The 10,677-nt window shown below is 67.0% G+C and overlaps 4 protein-coding genes across 4 annotated transcripts in view; all 4 read right to left on the reverse strand.

The window, feature by feature from the left end:
* Window positions 1-237: 237 nt before the first annotated feature.
* EMIHUDRAFT_194310 (hypothetical protein) lies at window positions 238-1,361 on the reverse strand (the record flags this gene model as incomplete). The annotated part of the gene is made up of 4 exons (XM_005794163.1): window positions 238-596; window positions 662-698; window positions 765-935; window positions 1,176-1,361. The coding sequence occupies 4 exons, from the start codon at window positions 1,359-1,361 to the stop codon at window positions 238-240; spliced, it is 753 nt and encodes a 250-aa protein (XP_005794220.1).
* Window positions 1,362-1,950: 589 nt separating this feature from the next.
* EMIHUDRAFT_61074 (hypothetical protein) lies at window positions 1,951-2,868 on the reverse strand (the record flags this gene model as incomplete). The annotated part of the gene is made up of 2 exons (XM_005794164.1): window positions 1,951-2,267; window positions 2,358-2,868. Coding segments are annotated over 2 exons (828 nt in total), but the record flags the coding sequence as incomplete, so codon positions are not given.
* Window positions 2,869-4,958: 2,090 nt separating this feature from the next.
* Window positions 4,959-5,297, reverse strand: EMIHUDRAFT_194313 (hypothetical protein; the record flags this gene model as incomplete). Its single annotated transcript, XM_005794165.1, has 1 exon — window positions 4,959-5,297. The coding sequence occupies one exon, from the start codon at window positions 5,295-5,297 to the stop codon at window positions 4,959-4,961; it is 339 nt and encodes a 112-aa protein (XP_005794222.1).
* A 4,308-nt stretch (window positions 5,298-9,605) lies between these two features.
* EMIHUDRAFT_95019 (hypothetical protein) overlaps window positions 9,606-10,677 on the reverse strand; it is a gene marked incomplete at both ends in the record, with an annotated part of 3,001 nt that continues 1,929 nt past the window's right edge. Inside the window, 3 exons of the mRNA XM_005794166.1 lie at window positions 9,606-10,276; window positions 10,343-10,384; window positions 10,472-10,549. Coding sequence (XP_005794223.1) covers window positions 9,606-10,276; window positions 10,343-10,384; window positions 10,472-10,549 — 791 coding nt within the window. The remainder of the gene's footprint in view (window positions 10,277-10,342; window positions 10,385-10,471; window positions 10,550-10,677) is intronic.

The following is a 10,677-nucleotide window of genomic DNA, read 5'->3' on the forward strand; positions in this document are numbered from 1 at the left end:
AGGGGCCCAAATCGCCCTCGACCTATTTTCTAATGTGCCAACCAGACAACTAGGGAGGGGCCCCGCCCCCCCCCAGGCTTCACCACATGCTAGGGGGGGGGTCCCGACCCCCCCAGAGACTTCACCACATGCTAGGGGGGGGTGGGGACCCCCCCCTGGAAGCGATGTCCGCCTGCTCCCGAGAAAGGGACAGCCACCCAGAGCTGGCCGCTGCGAACAGCGCCGTCTCCGGCTTCCTCAGCAAGTAGTTGACCCGCAGCGATCAAAGTTGTAACAGCGATTGTCGTTTACGTGCAGGACGTAGCAGTAGCCACCCCACCATATGTTGTACGGGCCAACGCGAGCGACGGTGTAAACGACAATCGCGCCGAGGAACACAAACGCGAGGGCAGTTGCAGCCTTGGAGAGGGTCGTCGGGCTTCTCCTGTTGCAGAAGACGACCAATGCGAGCACCGGAGAGAGAAAGAAGAGGAACATGCACACCTTCTGCATGATCTCTTTTTCTTGTCTGTTCGGGTCCGAGACGTACGACAACGTCGAGAATTGAAATATCCCGAAGAGAGAAAGGACCGTGCTCACGAGGTGGCAGAAAAACGCTGCGGACAACGGCAAGGCGGGGGTTGCTGACGGCTGGAAAAAGGGCTCTCATGGGGCCGGTCACCTATGTCGTGGGACATTGAGCTCCCGCACATGGACTCCTGCGGTTCGAAGGGATCGGGTTGGCCAGCAGCCATCACAACTGGGCGGGCGAAGGCGGAGCGGACCTGCTTTTCGGTCTCCATCGTCGGCAGTTTTCGCGGCGCGCCGCGGATCGAGTCCGAGAGAGGAACGTCGCGGTTGTCAGCGCTTTCACGAGGGGCAACGGACGACCGGCCAACGACCGACGACGATTGCATGGGAGAAAGAATTTTACTTACCGAGGCTCTCTCACGACACTAAGCACGAAGCAGACGGCGAGGGGATAGCAAGAGACGAAGGGGCGGCGCCCGAATCAAAAGACACGGCCACATCTCTGAGACGCGCGAGAGCACTTGGAGCACTTGGAGTGCAGTCATTAACCTCACTCACATCCAGGGCCGGGGAGCTAAGAAGCGCACCCAGCGAGCCGGATGATCGGCATCGGGCTAGAGCAGCCTCCTTAAAGGCAATGGAGTCTAGAAAGAAGGAAGAGTAACCGTGCTCGTGGTGGAGTTCAGGAGCGTGATGCAGTGGTGGCCCGCGGAGTTCTTGTACGGCACGCGCTTTGCGCCGGGAGGACACGAGACACAAGCCTTGACGGCACACGAAGAGCAGCAGACGGGGAGGGACGGATCGAGCACAAGCCGATCTCGAATGACGGAGGAGCAGACGGAGCACAGCATCAATCGACTCTTGGCGGGATATTCATGTACAAAAAAGAAGAAAACCTGGTACCAAAGAGAAAGAGAGAGACTGCGTGCCCAAAGCAGAGTCCTCCTACGGGAATGTACGTAAGAGCTACATACACTGAGAGAGAGCTCGAGCTCTCACGCCGCGCGTAGGGCCCTTAGGGGCCTAGAGAACACAACCCCCTCTCTCTTTTTTCTCCCAGTAAGCTAAAAGTACATACACTGAGAGAGAGCTCGAGCTCTCACGCCGCGCGTAGGGCCCTTAGGGGCCTAGAGAACACAACCCCCTCTCTCTTTTCTCCCAGTAAGCTAAAAATACACTGAAAAAGTATGCGCGCTCATGCCCGGGAGACGAGCGGACGACAGCCCGCGGACGATAGCCCTCGTTCCGCTCTCGTGCTCAAGCGGATTCGTCGATCGACGCCTCCGCCGACTTAGCGGAGTCTAACCACTTCTCGAGGAGGGCCCGCTCTGCCGCATCGCGCTCCATCATGCCGTGCTTCTGCATGCTAACCTCACCCATAGCAACCTCACCCAGTGCTCGTTGCGAGTAGGAGCCCCGCGCGCTTTGCAATAACGGGCTTCACGCCTTTTGGAGCGGCGCGAGGGGGGCCAGGTTGCCGAGCGCGTGGAAGGGCGGCCCGCCCGTGGGGTACTGCAGCCAGTTGCGCGGCGACCACTCGACGCCGGCGGCGGGCCCCTCGACCAGGTGCAGCTGGAAGGTGTGCCTCGACTTGCCCGTACTGTTTGCAAGGCTGAGGTGGTCGAGTGTGCCCGGGAAGCAGACGAGGTCACCCGCGCGGCACTCCACCGGCACAAAGCCGGCGGCGAAAAGGTCGTCGAAGCGCGAGCCGAGCGCGAGCCGCCGCAGCGCAGCGAGCAAGCCACCGAGCAGCCCGCCTGGCGCGGCACTGCGCGGGAGAGCCCCCTCCCACGCCACCGGCTCCGCCTCCGGCTGCTGCTCGAAGCCCATCGCCGTCGTCGCCGCACCGCCCGCCGCTCCGCCCGCCGCGGGCGGCTGCGGCTGCCGCACAAAGGCGCGCCGCACGGGCTCGTGGTGCGAGCCTGGCCGCACCCAGAGGCAGCCGTTTGTGAGGGTCGCGTCCTCGAGCGCGAGCCAGAGGCCGAGGCAGGTCTGGCGCGGCGTCGTGAAGAGGAAGGTGGAGTCCTGGTGGCTGGTCACCTCGCCTCCGATCCCCGCCTGCTTGAAGATGTACATCGATTGCGGCACCACCGGGCTCACCCAGCCAAGCGCGCCGACCAGCTCGCGCAGCTTGGCCGAGTTGGAGTAGCCGCGGAAGACAGCATCGCGCAAGTGCAGTGCATGGCCGACCTTGTTGAGCGCCTCCGCCTTGCGCGAGCGGTAGGACGGCCGCAAGCCGACGCCGTCGGCGGCGGCGGCGCCAACCTCGGTGAAGAAGTGGATGCGGTCGGCCGAGTCGAGAAAGTAGTCCGAGCTGCCTTGCGCCTTCTCCTGCTTTGCATCCGTCCGGAACACCGCAGCGTTGTCCACCTGAGCGCGGTGGGATACGGCGAGCTCTGTGCACCGTCACTGCGGTGTCTGTGCGTCGAGGCTGGCGGATGGAGCGGGCACAGGAGGGTTGGTCGCCTCGGGGTCCCACTGCTCGACCAGACCCGCCATCCGAGCGATGAGCGCCTGGCACTCGCTGGCGGCGCAGAAGGAGCGCGCGACGAAGAAGCCGTGGGCGTCGAAGAAGGCGCGCCGTGGGTCGGCCTCCGCCGTCGCGTACTCCACCCGCTTGTCGACCCAGGAGGAGAGGCGGGCAGGGCCGCCACCGAGCGCGGCGAAGGCACGGGCGGCGCGCGCACGGGCGTTGCGCTCGATGAGGCGCCTCCGCAGGCAATAAATGGCGGCCAGCGCGATAGCGCCGAGGCCAGTGAGGCGGCTGTAGGACATGTGTGTGTGTAAGCTGTGCCCGGGCTCGTGTACCGGGCTCTGCCCCGCCGGGCTCTCCGAGGCGGGCAGTACAATGAAGAAACCGCGCTTCTTATTGTCGGTGATGGCGGCCACTTTCGACGAGCGGGCCGCGCGGGCTTCGGATATGGTGAAGCCGGATTTCTTTTGACAGAGTGCGCCGCGCGCGCTTTCTTTTGTGCCCAGTTGCTGAGCCCGCTTTCGCTCCTGGCGAGTACAGACCACGCCTCACTTTTTCACAGGGGGGATCCGTCTGGAAAAAGGATGCTTTTCGCTGCGCATGCTCGAGCCCCCGGCGAGGGCTTGTGCTGTGAATGCAGGCGTACTCGCCAGCTTTCGCTCTCTGCGTTTTGCTGCCCGATGAGCGTGCCCTCGATCGAGGCCCTCGAAGCCCAGTTCGGGAACATTGGCGTCGCCGACGACTTCGACGGCGAGATCGAGCCAGACGACGAGCCGAACGGCCGCACGGCAGTGGTCTACGACGACGACCCGCTCCTCGCGTCGCCTCCTCCTGGCGGGTTGTCTGAGCTGGCGAGCAGAGCTGTCCACCCTGGCGGCGGCGGCGGCGGCGGCGAGGCGCTGCTCGCGCGGCTCGAGGCGATGGCGGCGCAGCTCGAGGCGGAGAGTGGCGAGCCGGAGCCCGGCATCCGCGCGCAGATCTCGACGCTTCGGGCGGTGCTGACGGGGCAGAAAGAGGAGGTGAAGGTGCAGGCCCGCCGACTGGCGGGCATGGACGCGGCCGGCGCCACCGCCGAGGCCTCCGCGGCCGCGGAGCGCGTTGAGGAGGGCCTTGCGCGCGTGGACGCCGCCGTGTCGGCCGACCCGGAGGCGCCTCTCGCCTCTCGCCCCTCCTCGCCTCTCGCCTCTCACCTCTCGCCCAGCCCCTCGCCTGCCCCTCCCTGACGGCCGGGGTGTTGCTCGCCTTGTCCTCGCATGACGAGCCGTCAACGATCACTTATGCGTCCCATCCTGAATGATATGACTTGTTGCCAGGCGACCGGCCTCCTCGGCGAGCTGCTCTCGTCGGACGCCGCCCTCGCCTCCACCTGGGCACGCAAGGAGCAGGACGGCGAGGAGGAGCGAGGGGGAGGGGAGGACGGAGAGCACGGCGGCGAGGGGGACAACTCTTCGCCTTGAGATTTGGCTGCTGAGAGCGCAGGCGTGACGCGCGAGTCGCGGGCGAGGCGCGCGCGTGATCACTGGTCATGTCACTGGTCGACACCGCCCGCCCCTCCCCGCAGCCCGCGCGCGCGCGCGCACACACACACACACGTGTCAAGTTTCGTCTCTCAGTCTCACATACTGGCGAGCTGCGTCTCTCACACACCCTCGACACCTCCCCCCGCGAGCGGTCCGGTCTCTGTACTCTGACTCGACCTATACGTATGTAGAGCTGGAGTGGTTGCTCTGGACCGTACGTGCCTTTTTTCGTTTTTATTGTGTGTTGTACGTACCCGCGCAGTGTCGGAGACGCGGCGGAGTGTGTGAGAATGCGCGGAAAAGCTGAACCCGCAAAACACACGGCGTTCTCTCTGACGGAAAATCGGCGTTGTCAGACGTAGGGGCGGGGTTGCACTCTGTCTCACTGTCTCTCCGTACGAACAGCTTCCGTCACGGCACGCTCGCGAGGGGCCACAGCCTTTCCCAGTCCTTTCTCAGCGCGCGCCAGTCCAGGGCTTTCGAAAGTCGTCTCTACCGACGTCCGCAAAGTTTCTTCGCAGCCCGGGTGAGCGGGCTGTGTCTACGTTGTACGGGTCGCGCTCCTCCTCGCCCGTCCAGCCGGCGGCCTTGAAGGCGTCCTCCATCCCTCCATCCTCTCCCTGCCTCGACTGCGCGCCGTACTCAAAATCCTTCGCCGCGCCCCGGGGCGGCCTCTCCGCCTTCTTCATCAAGCGAGCCTTGAGCAGCGCCTCGACAAAGTCCACCTTCTCAAACATCGTCGACGCGTCCACGCCGAGCGCCGCCAGCTCCGCCTTGATCGCAGGCACCCGCATCCCCGCGACGGCGGACCTTTCGTCGCTCACTGCACCGCTCGCCGGAGGCGCAGGGTCGCGGGTGGTGGCCTCGGGCGCCGGTGGCGATGCCGCGGTGGCCGGAGGCGGCGGTGGAGCGGCCGGCGGCGGTGGAGCGGCCGGCGGCGGCGCGGTCGGTGGTGGCGGCGCAAGCCGAGCCGCCTCCACGAGTCGGCAGAGCTCCTCCTTCTCGAAGGCCACGCCGCGCCAGCCGACACCTCGCGAGTCGAGTTCTGCCTTGAGGTCTTTCGCGCGCATACTCCTCGGGTCGGCGCAGCAGCAAACCCGCGAGACGACGAGAGATGGGAAGATGGCGGGAGTCGCCAGTTGGTGGCGCATCCCTGCCGAAACGCGGCCTGGCGATACGCAGCTTGTTATTGTTGAGAGCAGGGTTCGGGTTCCCAGCAGAGAGGGGTACACACGTTAGGTTCGCCGCCACGCGCACAGAGCGCTATGAGCGATGCCTTCGCCTGGTCCCCCCTTTTCCCTTCGCTGCGTCGCTCTCTCGCCTGGCTCCAGCTCTCCCCGCTGGTGGCGCGGACCCTCTATCGCCCGTGCGGCGGCAAGGCGCCGCCGTCCGTGCCGGACCCCTGCGCGAACGACTCCTGGTCGCGCGTCTTTGCGCCCAGGTTGAAGTAGGGGATGGCGACGTTCCAGTCGCGGTCGGGCATCGCCAGGTTGCGCAGCTCGCGTGGCAGCCGCTTCCCCTTGGACGCCTCCCGGCCGGCCATGGCGGCGGCGGCGGCCGCCGCGTCTTCGACGCTCATGCCCGGCGCCGGCAGCTGCTGCCTCGCGGACGCCGACAAAGGCTTCGGCTCCGGCCCGACGGCCACCCACGCCTGTTCACGGCAGGAGGCGTGAAGAGAAGGCTACTCGCGGGCAGAGGGGCGGGGAGGAGAGGCGGCGAGGGAGGACAGGGTGGAGGGAGGGCTGGGTGGGAGGGGGGAGAGAGAAGGAGGAGGAGAGCAGCCAGGAGAGCGGCGCCTCCGAGGCGGGGGCAGGCGCAGGCCGCACGCCCAAGTCGCCAAAGTCCGGCTTCGGCGGCCGCTCCTCCCGTGCCCGCTTCCGCTCGCTCACGCGCTCGTACTGCGCGAGAATCTTCATCTGCGAGCGCTGCCAGCGCGCCACCTGACGCCGCGCCAAGGCCACGGCGCGTCAGCGGCGCGGAGGCAGCGGAGCGGAGGCGGCGACGCGGCCGAGCCGAGACGGGGGGAAACGCCGCCGAGATCTCGGCTGCATCTCGGCTGCATCTCGGCTGCATCTCGGCTGCATCTCGGCTGCATCTCGGCTGCATCTCGGCTGCATCTCGGCTGCATCTCGGCTGCATCTCGGCTGCATCTCGGCTGCATCTCGGCTGCATCTCGGCTGCATCTCGGCTGCATCTCGGCTGCATCTCGGCTGCATCTCGGCTGCATCTCGGCTGCATCTCGGCTGCATCTCGGCTGCATCTCGGCTGCATCTCGGCTGCATCTCGGCTGCATCTCGGCTGCATCTCGGCTGCATCTCGGCTGTGCCCACACCTCCGAGAGCGAGTGGACGCGAGTCATGCCGTCCGGCGCGCAGTAGACTCGCCCGCTCCCCTCCCCCTCGACCTCCCACCCGGGGGGGAGCGCCCCTCCGCTGCCGCCGCCGCCGCCGCCGCCAGCATCTCCGTCGACGCCGGCTCTGCTACCGCCTTCGCCTCCGCCTCCGCCACCACTACCGCCGCTGCTACCGCCGCTGCCGGCCGAGATGGCAGCACCAGCCCCGCCGCCATCGCCGCCAGTGCCGCCTCGCCACGCCGCCGCCCGACCACCATCGCCGCCGCCGCCGCCGCCCTGGCCGGCGGGAAGAGAGGCCGAGGGGGGAGCGGTCGTCGCCACACCGCTGGCCGCTACCCTGCCGGCGGCGGCGCTAGCCATGGCTTTCGCAGGCCGTGCGGCGGCGGTGGCGCCTCTCCCCGACGGCTGCGCCTGCGCCTGCGCCTGCGCCTGCGCCGCCGCCGGCCCGCCCGCCGCCGGTCTGCGCCGCGCGTCGAGTCGGGCGAGGACGTCGGCGACGGTCGCGTCGTCGCCGTAGGCCTCGTAGCCGGGCAGCAGCGCTCCGCCGCCCGCCGCGGGCGCGGGCGCGCGGATGCCGTCTCTCAGCAGCATGGACTGCAGCTCCCGCAGCGGCAAGTCCTCGATCTCGCCGTCGTCGTAACGCACCTGCTCGTGGGCGCGTGAAGCAGCAGTCTATGGGAGGAGAGCGGGAGAGGACAGGCACGCGGGACGTGCCACCGAGCCCCGTATCTCGGCTAAAGCCTCGGCCAGATCTCGGCTGCACCGCACCCGGAACCCGACGAGCGGCTCAAACTCGAGGACCACGCCCTGGTGGGCGCCGGCGCTGCCTTGCTGGCGCAGCACGCGCGCGCCGAGCAGCGAGGAGGGAGGGACGCTGTACGGCACGGCCTCGGAGAGCTCTGTCAGCCGCCTCTTCACGGCCAGCGTGATTGGCACAGCCCGCTTGTCCGCCTCCTCAGGCTTCAGCGTGGCGAGGTCCTCGAGCCAACCCGACTCGGCCGTCTTGAGCGACGACCGCCGCTGCAGGCTGAGCACCAGCCGCGCCACCGTCGCCAGGTCGTCGCAGCCGGCGAGCTGCTGGTCCCACCGCGCGCCACACGGCTGCGCGAGGCGGCCCTCGATCTCGCGCAGCCACTCGGCGCAGGCGCGCACGACGGCGCGCTTGTACGCCACAGAGATGGCCGCGAGCGGGTGCTTCTTCAGCATTATACTACGTCTGCGCCCTTGTGTGCGCTGGGCTGGTATACCACGTATATCGCGCCGGTAGTCACACTTGTCGATGCCGGCCTGCGCTCCACGGCTCGCCAGCAGCGGCTCAGGGCTGCGGCGCGAAAAGAAACGGTCCAAGAGCAACAGCTTATGCTCGTTCGTCCTCCTCCCAACCCGACCCGCGCGGTATCATCAGTGGCGGACGCGCTGAAGGGTCCGGAGCTGAAGGTGGTAGAGAGCGCCGCCCTGACTGGCCCCACGTTCTCTAGCATCTCGCCCTTGCGCTTCCTCTGCTGGCATGGGCGGTGGAAGGCGAGCCCGCGTCCTCCGAGGGGTGGCTCCTTCCACAGAGTTGGGAGCTTCTTTTCGAGAATAAAAGAGTTCATCAATTTAGCTCCGCATGGGCGGTGGAAGGCGAGAGAGTTAGAAGCCGACAAAATCTACTTCTTCTTGGAAGGCGAGTTTCTCCTCGCCTGTCGCGTGAATCGTGTCGTGCGACCGCCTTTTCTGGTAAAATTCTTCTTCTTTCGAGCCAAAATTCTTACGCGTTCTGCATAACAAACGACTACGAAGTTCTCTCAAGTCCGCGCGCACGTCCACTGACTGCTCTGCGGTTTTCAATGTTCACGTGATCTCATGTGGCGAGGCGTTCTCTTTCGCCCCTCGCACCGCCGCACGGCGGGCCAACCGCCAGACAACGAAGAGTGGACAATGGTCGATTCCAGCTCAGCAATGATGATGGGCACTTCGTGGGACTTCGCCCAAGAGTTCACCCTAGTGACGCGGACGGCGCGGTCCATGTCTTACGCGGAAGCTCTCTGCCTGGGCCCTTTCCACTCACCCCAGGCGCCGAAAGGACGGAAGGAGGAGAAGGGAGACGTCGGCGACCCCGCCAAGGAGTTGGCTGCGCCTGCCCCGCCGATGACTCCTCTAGAGAAATGCTACTCGGATACCTCATGCCTTTGACTGCTGCAGCACGGTTGCCAACCCGCCGGTGCCGCGGCGCTGGTCCCGTGATGCTGATTTGAATGACGATTCTCCATCCTCACCCCGCGCTGTTAGCCCCTGGGCCTTGGCGCTTGGGGTTGGACGTGCGCCGGCTCTTCTGGCTTGTACTCTCCTCCCAATGCTTGTGCTCTGAGCGTACGAGGGGTGGTCTGTGTGACGAGCGCCGCTGGCCCCTGTCGAAGGCTCCAGGGCGGACGAATGTTGCATCGTGTGCGTGCGGTGCTTTAGGCTTGTGAGAGTTGCGTTCTCGTGGCTGCACACAGCAGTCCCAGTCGCGGCGAGGCAGCTCCGCGGGGCGCGCGGGTACGGGCTCGGGGTACGGGTAGCGGGAGGTGCTCTAGGAGAGGGTGACAGGCTCTGTACAAAGCGCGCGCGGCTATACAACGGAGGGGGAGAACACAACACCTGTGCGAAAGCGGATCACGCACACGACATCTTGCAGTCCCTCTCTCGGGCGCGCACGTAGACGTACAGCAGAGCAGTCTGTGCTACGTGTGCTGACCGTAGGGGACCTTTTTCTGGTACCAATTCATCAAGAAGGAGGGCCCGCTGTCTCGTCCTCGCTATCGCTCGAGCCGCTCTCCTCCTCCTCCCCCTCCCCCTCGCTCGAGTCGTCGGAGCTCGATCCGTCGTCCGACAGCTCCCGCACCAGCGCGTCCTCGGGCGCGTTGCCTGCATGCAGGCAGGTCCAGCCGTCGAGCTTGGACAAGTCGACGCTCCACATGTCGTTCAGCGTGATCTCGGAGGACTCCTCGGGCTCGTACAGCCCGCCGTACACGTACATGGTGTTGCCCTTGAGCGCGACCCTGTGGTTCATCCGGGGGCACGGCGCCGGCGCAGAGGCGGCGCCACCCTCCTCGCTCTCGGCCAGCGGCGGCTCCGCTGCTCCGGCGGCGGTCCCGGCGGCAAGCGCGGCGGCGCCCGCCACGTCCTCGTCATCGCTATCGTTGCGGTTGCGGTTGCGCCGTCGCCCGCCGCCCAGCGCCAACAAGCTCGTCGCATCGCCCCCCTCCGCCGCCCTCGAGGCGACGCCGCCCTCGCCGCCGCCGCTGTCGGCTGCGGCGAGTGCGGCCGGTTTGCCCGGCTTGCTCTCCACTGCCAGGGCGCGCCAGCGGCCAGTCTCGATTGTGTACGAGTGGGCGTCCGCGTAGAACTCGGAGACGAGCCCGTCGCCGTCCGCAGTGTCCTCGTCATGCACGCCGCCTGCTCACACGCACAACGTGGATAGACGCCATTCACACCCTACGGCCCGCTGTCGTGCTTGGCCACCAAACACAACCAGCCGGCCGCGGTTCAGGACCATCGAGCAGCCTGTCCCCGGGAGGGGGGGGGGGGGCGGAGGGAAAGGATCCCTTGGGCCCGGCCGGGGCGGCGGCGAGGGCGCTCGTCGCTGCGCACCGGAGCGCGACGAGGGCGGCGCGCCAGACTTTTTCTGCTGCGTCCAGCTGCCGGGCCTCACTCCGGAGGCAGAGTCCCCTGAGGGGGGAGGGGGGGGGGGGGAAACTTCTGGGGAGGGGACCCGGGGGGGGGGGGAAGGGGGGCCCCCCCCCCCAAAAGGGCCAGGGCCCCGGGGTCCCCGAAATCCACCTGGGGGAAAAAAACAA

This window comes from Emiliania huxleyi (genome assembly GCF_000372725.1).
Source record: "Emiliania huxleyi CCMP1516 unplaced genomic scaffold EMIHUscaffold_1, whole genome shotgun sequence".
NCBI lineage: Eukaryota > Haptophyta > Isochrysidales > Noelaerhabdaceae > Emiliania > Emiliania huxleyi.